Genomic DNA, 11434 nt, shown 5'->3' on the forward strand with positions numbered 1-11434 from the left:
TTGTCAATCTACATTTGCATTTCTTTTGTCTTGATTGGCGGATATTTATGCATTCATAGCTCCAGTTACTCATTGAGATCAGTTTTTCTTGTACCCTGTGAAAAATGGCGTCCAATAATCCTCCGATAAGTGACGTTAAACTTGGTGAATTACCGGCGTATTTCAAGAAGTTTAAACTGAATAGTATTCCACGTGGATTTATGGGAATGGTATCTCGTTATCAGCAGAAGTACTTGCTTTGCAAAATGGGAAAATCACCCTTTCCTTCACGTTATTGGTTTAGCAATGTTTCTCAATTATTGCATCGAGTACAAACATTTGAAGCGTAAGTTGATTTAGCATTTCTCTTCAAGTACAGACAATCTTCATCACTATTCTTAGTGATGTACTCATAGAACAATGGTGAATTGTTAGCAACTACCAGAAATGCAGGGTTGACTTCAGGTTTGAGTGGCTAAACTTCAGGTTTTGACTTGCTAAATGAATTTCATTTACTTTACAGATACCAGTATGATGAGAAAGTATCATTGATGAAAGAAAAAAACTGTTCTTGGTTTGGAAATTTTTGCTGTCCTGAGTGTTGATTGAACTACTATCATGATGAACATTGAAAGTTTACTTAAAATATAACAAAAATATTTGTTCTTTGTTATGAAATACATATATTTTCCCAAGTTTAAATTAATTTTTGAGTAAGGTTGTGTATTGTGCACTTCAGTGTCTTTCTTTTGAAACTTTCCCAATTGATCTTATTCTGAAGACTTTTCTGCAAAATTTCGTCATTCGGGTAAGCTTGTTCCTGTGACATCAAATTCAAGAAAAGAATGAAAGAGCACGATAACATCAGAGTTGCCATAGTTACTTGCCTCAAGAAGTAATCTTCGTTTCATTGCCTCATTACAATGTTCAAGGAAGAACTTCTTTGCAATAACAATACATTCGGCACCATTGCTAACCTTCATTAAGAATACCACCATTACATACCATTCAACCAACATTTCAAGATATTTCAAAATATCAAGATATTAAATGATTGCCCACCAAACTTAGACTTGGTTGTCGTTCGAACACCAAGTGGTTTACTCCCTGCAATAGAATTATATGACCTTGTTAAATAGATGTAAGAAAAGAGATGCTGACACTAAATGGTTCTGAAATTATTTGCTCTGGCACTGTTGTAGCTTTTAGCACAAAATATATTGTGCTTATATATGTAGAATAAACACTACACAGACTTTAAGGAGCAAGGTTGGTGGCTCTCTAGCTACAGCCCATCCTTCACATCAGTAATTTAAACACCATTCTGAATTTTTAATGTTTCTCTCCAAATTCCCTACTTTCAACCAACACCTCAAGTCTATACCACCCCCAATAAAAAATATGCTCTGTGTTCCTAGTTGAAAGGTCCATAATACAATATAAGAAAGGGTTAAAATTCTTAAGTTATCTCAGCTGATATTAATTCTGCATCAGACTTACAAAGGTATCTCCTTTAGTGAGACTTGCAACTTCGACAAACACCGACTTGGATTCATCAAATGTCACCGAATTATCTTTCTAAATAATTTTAAGTATTTAAAAGGACCATTCTTACCAAGTTACTACAAATAAACATCATTAGCACCATCAAATTAATTTAGTGCTAAAACAGCTAGAAGAAAGACATTTTTAGTACCTTTGTGTCGTCTTCATCAAGAAATGACAATTGATTCAAAGGAAGTACATCTTCATTATCTTTTTTGTCTAAGTACAATGCAAATTATCTTTTGTTATCCACATGCATCAACTTGTTAACCATTTTACCTCTTAATATCCATATGCATCATCATATGTTATGCATTTTATCTCATGTTATCCCCGTTCATCAACATTTAATTAAGAATTCACATAATGTCAGTATTTGAGAAAATAAACAGACTTTTTATCAGGAAATTTTCGTAGTTTCTTTGAGGAGAGCGAACTTTCAATGACGAATGATTGCCTTTATTTGAAAGACTTTTTTGGGACTTGTCCAATGAAGGCAAGCTGAGGGTATGCTAAAGCAAATAGCATTTCTGATTATATGCAATGACTTAGCTCAATCACCTTCTATGCACTTGGGAATTTTACCTTGTTGTTGACATTATTATTGAATTTCTTCCTAATGGATTCTCCAAGATACTTATTGTCATCTACATGCTCCACCTCTGGTTCTATCCAACCAGTAATAGTACGTTGAGCATGCGCTACCTTATCAATGACGTCAGTTTCACTTGTACTATTTTCACTTGTACCATCCGCGTTGTCACGTGCTTGGTTGCTGACGTCATCGATAAAGCTTCCTGGTTCGTCACCCTCAGTTACAGTTGAGATTTTCAGTTGTAAATTGTTACATTGTTTTGAGGGCTTTCTAATACGACTGGAAACTAAACAAAGAAAAAATGGATTTCTCGTCAGCCCTCTGAGAAGAATGTTTCTGATTTGGTGATAGTTTAACACACGCAATTAAGACAATAATTCCGAAGGGCTCCGGGAATGAGATGACTTTCTGCGAACATGAGAACGCCAGCCAGTCACAAACCTCGCTCAAAACCAACGACTCGTTTCTGATGTTGCGTCAAATGCGAGTGAACCTTCTTCAATTTCTTCAGAACGCGACAACTTCCCTGCGAAGAAAATTACCTGTTATCCGAACTTGATCTTTTAGTCCTACTTGCATTCTTTGCATTGCATGCATAAAATCAGTGCTGTAGAAGTGGGGGTGCGCTTGGGGGAGGAGCCCCCTTCTACCTTTGAAATGGGTAACTTTTCATAATTTCATGGCTTCAGCTTCGTCAAGAGAGCCCCATCTGATAAATTTAGCTCTACAGCACTGCATAAAATCATACATTTATATTCTATGTTCTGAAGAAGGCTTGAAGCACCGAGTTTAAAACATTAATAAAATTAATACTTCATTCTTTCAATCCAAATTTTAAAGAAATCTCAACTCTAACAAATACCCTGGACTACCGATATAAAACAAAATTCTATATTTTCTATTTACTGAAATGCGTACCGATTTAATAATGTAGATCCACTCTGAATGATTGCTATCTTTCACTAACACTGAGCCACGTCTAAGGATGAAATAAAATAAAGACGAAGAACTTGTTTAACAAAAAGAAGAGAAAAAATTGAAATAGACAATAGACAAACCCGAAGAAGTGAAATAAACATCGCTTTGTGTTAAGGGAAAGAATCTCAATTGGCCAGTCTTTCAAAAAATTAATATTCCTTGAAAGAAATATATTGTGTTAATTGTTACAACTATGTTTCATACGTTAACCACATGGAAAGAGTTGGTTTGAAAGGTACAACTGTGGTCGCTAGCGTTGTTTTGAAAGGGTACAACTGTGGTCACTAGCATTGTATCGAAACGTACAACTGTGGTCATTAGCGTTGGTTTGAAAGGTACAACTGTGGTCACTAGCGATGGTTTGAAAGGTACAATTGTGGTCACTAGCGATGGTTTGAAAGGGTACAACTGTGGTCACTAGCATTGTATCGAAACGTACAACTGTGGTCATTAGCGTTGGTTTGAAAAGTACAACTGTGGTCACTAGCGATGGTTTGAAAAGTACAACTGTGGTCACTAGCGTTGGTTTGAAAGGTACAATTGTGGTCACTAGGGTTGGTGTGAATGGTACAACTGTGCTCACTAGGGTAGCCACTAGTCAGCAAAACTTTTTATATCAATCAGTAAATATTTTTGTGTTCATTTATAACTGTAAAAACGACAAAATTTCTAAAGAAATCAATAACTGATAATGTTTCAAAATATACAAGGAAGAAGTGGATATAAATCTTATGGATGCCGACGTTTCACACTCCACATATATTCGGGTCACGTGTTGTCTTCGTGGTACAGATGTGGGTTGAACACTGACGTACATGAATGTCATGATTGATTGGATGGGGCGTTTTTATTGGTTTGCGAAAGTAACTTACTATCAATGCAACGTCAAACATCTGTGTTAGACAGCCATTGATAATACAGACATTGAATCATGGGATACGTGGTAATTTATAGATCATGATGCTTGTAAATGTAGATCGTCCATGTTGGTATAGTCCTGAGAAGGACTGTTGTTATTGTTGACTGACGTTTCGACAACCTTAGCGGTAGTCATCTTCAGAGTCAAATGAAGATGACTACCGCTAAGGTTGTCGAAACGTCAGTCAACAACAACAAAAACAGTCCTTCTCAGGACTATACCAACCTGGACGATCTACATTTACAAACATGTAGCGATACTCCCGGGTTCAAACCCTTTACTTTATTATAGATCATGATGCCTTGCTTTTACTCATAAATATTATAAATATTAAATCTTACCTGATGAAGTCAAGATGATCGGGATCATTTACCGTCTTGACACCACTACTAGTCATGAATATATCAACAAAATCCTAAGGAATTTGAGAAATTTTCGTAGTCATTTACTCAATACAATTGAATGGAAATTTAAAAAGCATCCAACTCCTATTTTCTTTAGTAATGTCATCTAACCTCTTTTGAAATGACCAGTACTTCGCTAAACTCTCTCGTGATAATGGATGACTGTCTTGTCGTATCATGAAGTATAGCGAGTTCCTATAAAGTTTCAGAAGAAATATATGTCAGTCAGTCCTGGCTAAAATATCCACAATGACTTTTAAACGGAAAGCTTTTACGAAGTTTATATATAAAGTAAATGGTTTGAACCCGGGAGTATCGTTACATGTTTGTAGATGTAGATCGTCCAGGTTGGTATAGTCCTGAGAAGGATTTTGACTCTGAAGATGACTACCGCTAAGGTTGTCGAAACGTCAGTCAATAACAACAAAAACAGAAGTTTATTTATGTCACTTACTCCAAAACTATCGCCACGCTTTAAAAAATGAACGGTTCGACTGACTTGAGTATTTTTATCCATGACAGTGACCACAGCTGGATATAATGAAAAGTATAAATAGATAGAAAAGTACAAGTATACAGTATCGATGTTTTCTGACGACAAAAGTTATTCACCATCATATACTCTAATGTACATAGTATCATTTAACTTTACATACTAACATGTACTATTATATCTCATAATATACCTTTACATATTATCATCTCACCAGTCACGCTCATTTACCAACATGTATATAATCATCAACCATTTCATACTGTCCTCTACTATCCCCTACTATCCCGTACTATTATCTACTACCATTATAATGTCAGAGTAAAGATTTCCTAGTTTATTAAATAAAAATGTACGAGTTTACCTGAACCAGAGAGAAGAAAATAAAATGCTTGTGGTCTGTGACCTTGTCGGATCAACACACGTTTTGCAGGATGCCTGTAAAGTGTAAACAAACATCTAAAAATTGTTTTCTACATTAAAATTTTCCTCATTAAGTCAGAAACGTTCACGACTGAACAGACTCGCTTACCCTTCATACCAACCGACTTGGATCATTTTCTCTTGAATGCGACAAGGATATTCGGCAAAAGCTCGAATATGACCAAACCAAAATTTCACCTTATTTATAAAATAAAATTATTTGAAGAATACTTCGAGCGCAATGAGTAAAAACGACATGAAAATTGAACAAATGTTAACTTGTCTTTAAAGCCCGTTTCACACATCAAAATTTCCTTTGTGTATAAGGCATTGGAAACACAACGATAAAAAAGGATTTTAACTCGCTGTTTTCTATCTGTGTCATTCGTGACATGAAACGTTTAATTGGAGTTTTAAATAGACGTAAAAACCTTGGCTATTTGTTGCTCTGTCCTTTCGCTTTTTGCTAAAGATAGCACAAACTTTGCTTCAGAAGAGACATACATCTGAAATACAATTATTCATTCACTCATCCAAACAATATAAATTACGAACAATCATTGATTTAAAGATTATGAACGAGGAACAATAATCATGTACCTTACGACTAGCTTTGAAATACGAAACATTAAAATGTATATTGCTTTCCGATTCTTCATTTACTTTCTCCTCATCTTGAAGGTATTCTGTAAACGCTGTGTGTTTTATATACTCCAATTTTGATTTTTCTCTGCGGAAGATGTAATAATATAAAGTTTTCATTCGAAAAGAAGCAGTCTTTAATTACAAAATTAACAATCATTGACGACTCTCCATTAAAACATACTTCTGATGGCAGTACAAGCATATCGATGCAAAAAGTTGAATGATTTTACTCGCTCGACGAAAAATTTCCAATTTGGATAAATTCTGAAAAGAAATATAGATCCAAGATTGACTAAAATGGTCTTATTTTTTAAATTTCCAAGAATTCATCAACAAAAAGGAACTTTTACGTGTGGCAGTGGCATTGAATAGTTTTATTCTAAAAATTATATAATTATGCTCAATAATTCAGTGTTGGATGTATATTTACTAAACAGTTGAGTTCCTTGATTTTACTGTGTTTTTGAACTCAATAATGTAGAATTTATTCAGATAATTCGGGAAATGACGAGCATACCATTAGAAGAACAATAAATAGATTATTAACAACAGCCTCACCATGTCAAAATAACACGAATTTTTTTGCTTCGTGTCCAGTTTCTTGACCGAGTACAAACTTTGATCACGTGTTTCGCACACACCTTGCAAGGCATGTCGGGATTCTCTATGTCTACGAAAGGTTTGACTCACACGTCTCTGGACCTGTGAGAGACTGCGCTGTCTTCGACCATCTACAATTTGCGTCGCCACTTGATAGATTTGGGAACGAGCTCTTGGTCGCGTAACGAGAACGTCAAGAGACTGGAAATGAATTTCTTGCAATCCATTTTTTTGATTGCTTTTTTTCGATTTGGACATCTTCTGGGTTTTTTTCACAAGTAGAAATAATCAAAGTATATATGAAGAATAAGGGCTTTATAAGTGATAGCTTCGACGGCTACATCAGAACTAATCGCTGTAAAATATTACTAAAGACAACCCAAAGCATAAATCGACTTAAACCGCAACTTTTATTGGTTTAACGTGATCCAGAAATATATTTCTTTCATAAAAGATTTGAAGATAAAAAAAAGTACAAGTTACCTTTAAAATGCAGTGAAGCTGGAGAAATGTTTCGAAGAAAGACGATATCTTTAAGTTTAATCAAATAAACGCGTAACCCTCGCTGCAAAGGAATGCAGGATTTAATCCTTACTTGTTGACCCAGTTTTCCTGTGTAAACAGTTTTGAATATGTTTATCATGATAATGATTAGTGATCTATTGAATATTTTTTCCCTGTTAAGTAAAAATATTACAGTTTTTTTTTTGTAAATTAAATTTAAAAAAATTCAAAGTCATTTTCTTTTCGAATTCGCGCGACATTTAGCTAGAGAATTTCCCACGAGTGACGTGGGAATGCTTCGCGAGACACGCACGTAGCACGCGCGACACTAATGGCACAATTACTGATGTCATAATGATTGCGCGCAATTAATTAATTCATAAACTCTGTTGAGTTAATTGACAGCAAATGTAACGACATAACGCACCATTCTGAAGCAAATTACAAGGCAAAAAAACTGTTTCACAGTCAATAAAAGATAAAATAATGGGACAATACTGTTGCACCCTTGGTTCTCGTTCAGCTAGAGTAGCACCTGAGGGTCCCAGACCAAAAACTGCGCGCGGTAGCGCTACTTTGAAGAAGGTCTCTAGCACAATGAACACAGTCGATTAAAGGAATAGGATGAATAATTTTCCTTTTTTTTCACAGATATTCCAAGAATGAAGAAATGTCAACTGAAAATCAACAAATTGAAAACGATTCTTCCACCCCTCCGTACTGCTGGTTTACCTCCACCCCCAATACCACCTCAGCGCAAACCGCATCAGTTTATTCCATACGTAGAACATCATCAAGAAAAAAATGGCGCTAAAAAGATACGGTGGAAGGAAAAAAAATTTGTTGAAGACGAGAACACGATTCAAATTCGCACCACGGAGAGAATAAGTACCACCTTTTCTCGGAGTTTTCAATCATATCCAATCAAATCGACCTACCTCCTTCCCACAATACCTTATGAGAATGCCATATCAAAATCTTTCCTTTTTTTTTGTAGTCTTTCCAGCTATAACGACGCGCGACGTTTCAGATGACCAGCAAAAAAACATCAAAAACATTCACAGTCAAATAAGAGTTTTGTTGAGACCAGATGAGAAAAAACGAACACGCTACACGGCATTTAGTATTGGCAAGCCGAATGAACTCAAATGCAATTTACGACGAGTGCCAATTGGAATCGTAGCGCGCGACAACGATCGTTATTATAACCGGGTAAATCGCGACATTTTGTACGGTTTCAAACACTTGATGTACAGATCGTAACTCCAATCAAAAATGCAAAGAAAAACAAGAAGTTTATTTCTTGTTTTCCTATCCAAAACAAGCAACAAGTTCCATACCTTTCAATTTATTCCCACAAAATCTTTGGTTTCCACCTTGCTGTTTACAAATATGTTGATTTCCCGACCAGACAATGATAAAAAATAAGAATAAAAAATCACTTTTTGGAAGTTTATAACCGAGAATAAGGATATTCATATATTACAAAAAGTTGTAGCAACCATCTTCAGTAGCTTGACTCGACATACCTGCATTTTCCATTTGACATTTCAGCCAAAACCTCCAAGCATCGAGGAGAGACAAAAAGAGGCAGAGCGACGCAGAAATATGAACATTGCGAAGAGAATTCAGTCCGCAAGACGTCATTCTACAGCCAAAGTTACTCCGGCTAAACAGGAAGAAGTTCAACGGTGAGATATGATATTGCAGGAAAATAAAACTGACTTATATGATATGAGTGGCGTAGAGAAATGTATAGGGATCTCTGGGGATCTTTAGGAATGTGGAGAAAGCCGAGAAGTGTAATGAGAATGGAAAAACAAAAGGAAGTTGAATGTTAGAATGAAATCCAGAAAGTACGACAGTTCATATGTTTCCTTATTTCACTCACTAATCTTTCATGAAGTATTAATTGTGTTAGAAGAAGAGCCCGCGACAAAATAGTCTTTTTCATTTTCTAAACAATAATTTCCAGATAGTATATGAAAAATCGTGTAATACAAAGTAGGCTTCGTCTCAGATGACAAAGCAATCATTTTGTTACCTCCAACCAGAGTAAAAAATTCAAACATTCTGTATTATTGCAGTGAACTAAGCCAAGAAATTCGGACAAGTGTTGAGAGAAAATTGAACGCAGCCGAAAAACGGCGCAATGAAATCCTCAAGCACAGAACTTGGGCTGCTAAAAAAGAAGGTAAAAATAGACACAACAAAGCCGGACATGACGTCATTAAACATACGTGACGTAATATACTCACAATTGTTCTGCAATTAGCTTCGTTCATTTAGACAACGAATCAATCAACCTTCAACTCTTTATTGCAAAACTTCATACGAAACTTCATTACTTTAATCAATTTATTATTAGATAATCATAAACTTGTGAGCTACAATTTTAACGATTCTTAGGTCGATCAACCATCGTCAACAACCGTTATAAACACACGGCCGACGCTCAGAAAGTGAAGCAAGAGGACAAAATGAAAAAAATCAACGACAACAGAGAGCGCAGGATGAAGTACCGGGTCAATTCATTGCAAATCCAGGAGAAAAGGCGACAGCTAGTTCGTCGACGGGTAAATATGAATTTATTACTAAATGTTTGTGACCAGAGATATACCGGGCGGAAAGCGAATTCTTAATATAAATATCAAAGCCCAGCAAAGTGCTTGTAAAAGAGCCATTTAATGCATAAAAAGAAATATTTATTTAGAAGCGATTTACACTTCTAAATAAATATTTCTTTTAAAAGCACTTTGCTCGCCTTTGATATTTATATTACTAAATGCTTGGGTTGTTTTTTATCAACAGTCATTTATCGTGGATTGGCATCCTTGAGAACTGAATTGTAGCAGACGACAGCCATTTTTTTTAAAAAGGACGAATCTTGACAGTTTAATCGTAATTCAATAATAGATTTAGTTAAGAACAAGGGACAAAAATTTTGCATCAGACAGCGACCCTACTTTGTGAAATACAAACGTAAGAAATGGAGCTCAACCTTGCTGTTTCCAACTCTTCATAATTTACATTTTTTCATACCAGTATTTCCTCAGTCACAACCATTGAACTAAAATACATGGAACGCTACCGAAGCTAATATTTGAAGCCAAATCTTACACCAGACACGCGGGATTTTACCCCAGACTCGCGTGTTTGGTGTTTCGAGATTCTCTCGCGGAGTAATAATTGATTGATTTCACACGCGTGTCTGGGGTAAAATCTCGCGTGTCTGGTGTAAAATCACGTCTTCAAAAAATAATTAGAGTTTCGTATTACAGGTAGCGTTCCATGTATTTTAGTTCAATGGTCACAGCAGCTCATTGTAAATTTCAGCTTGTCCAAGTACATGACGACCATGAAGACATCGTGCATACCATCATTGAAACTGAAACGTACAGTGATGAAGATGATACAGGGGAAATGAAATGGGAATGACCTAAAACATTGCTTCGGTTAACGTTTTAATCTTACTAATAATAACTAAGGTATAAGTAGGATACTTTGGGGATGGAGAGGGACAAAAGGGATCATTACGTAGAAGTAGGAGAAGACTTCCAAGAAACAGAGGAATGTCATGGTCTTGGAACAAAAATCACGTAGAAGTAGGATACTTTGAGGATGGAGAGGTACAAAAGAGATTATTACGTAGAAGTAGGATACTTTGGGGATGGAGAGAGACAAAAGAGATTATTATGTAGAAATAGGATACTTTGGGGATGGAGAGGGACAAAAGGTATCATTATGTAGAAGTAGGATACTTTGGGGACGGAGAGGGACAAAAGGTATCCTTACGTAGAAGTAGAATACTTTGGAATGGAGAGGTACAAAATGGATCATTACGTAGAAATAGGATACTTTGGGTATGGAGAGGGATAAAAGGGATCATTACGTAGAAGTAAGATACTTTGGGGATGGAAAGGGACAATAGAGATCATTATGTAGAAGTAGAATACTTTGGGGATGGAGAGGGACAAAAGGGATCATTATGTAGAAGAAGAATACTTTGGGGATGGGATGGAGTATGACAAACGGGATCATTACGTAGAAGTAGGATACTTATAGGATAGAGAAGGACAAAAGAGATCATTAAGCAGATGTAGAAGACCTACAGAAGGACATCGTGGTCAAAGCATGAGATAATCACGTGCAAGTCTTGACTGACATAGAAAGACATTGTGACCATAAAAAGAAATGATAACAGAAAAAGTATAGACTGAGAAAAAGTCTTTCGAGATACTATACGCACAATGTAATACGGTTGCCTTTCATAAAATATTTTTAATGTTATTTTTAGTGTAAAATTTAGCTCATAAGACGCACTTCGTTTTAAAGTTATTGGTAGTCGT

The 11434-nt window shown here is 35.7% G+C and overlaps 2 protein-coding genes across 2 annotated transcripts; one reads left to right on the top strand and one right to left on the bottom strand.

Moving 5' to 3' along the window:
• The first annotated feature begins 75 nt into the window (after nucleotides 1-75).
• On the top strand, nucleotides 76-681 carry LOC124448444. The gene is made up of 2 exons (XM_046999459.1): nucleotides 76-325; nucleotides 503-681. Exons 1-2 carry the CDS (start codon nucleotides 105-107, stop codon nucleotides 582-584), a joined length of 303 nt encoding a protein of 100 aa, XP_046855415.1. The 5' UTR covers nucleotides 76-104; the 3' UTR covers nucleotides 585-681.
• LOC124448442 lies at nucleotides 83-7543 on the bottom strand. Its single transcript, XM_046999457.1, has 20 exons — nucleotides 7065-7543; nucleotides 6540-6842; nucleotides 6163-6245; nucleotides 5937-6066; nucleotides 5768-5842; nucleotides 5446-5534; nucleotides 5278-5351; nucleotides 4875-4951; nucleotides 4532-4615; nucleotides 4358-4431; nucleotides 3178-3255; nucleotides 3038-3098; nucleotides 2561-2645; nucleotides 2110-2405; nucleotides 1919-2036; nucleotides 1676-1743; nucleotides 1480-1557; nucleotides 1042-1086; nucleotides 867-956; nucleotides 83-799 (listed from the first exon to the last, which is right to left on the bottom strand). The coding sequence occupies exons 2-20, from the start codon at nucleotides 6837-6839 to the stop codon at nucleotides 677-679; spliced, it is 2028 nt and encodes a 675-aa protein (XP_046855413.1). The 5' UTR covers nucleotides 6840-6842; nucleotides 7065-7543; the 3' UTR covers nucleotides 83-676.
• Nucleotides 7544-11434: the final 3891 nt, after the last annotated feature.

This window comes from Xenia sp. Carnegie-2017, unplaced genomic scaffold, assembly GCF_021976095.1.
Source record: "Xenia sp. Carnegie-2017 unplaced genomic scaffold, XeniaSp_v1 HiC_scaffold_23, whole genome shotgun sequence".
Taxonomy (NCBI): Eukaryota; Metazoa; Cnidaria; class Anthozoa; order Malacalcyonacea; family Xeniidae; genus Xenia; species Xenia sp. Carnegie-2017.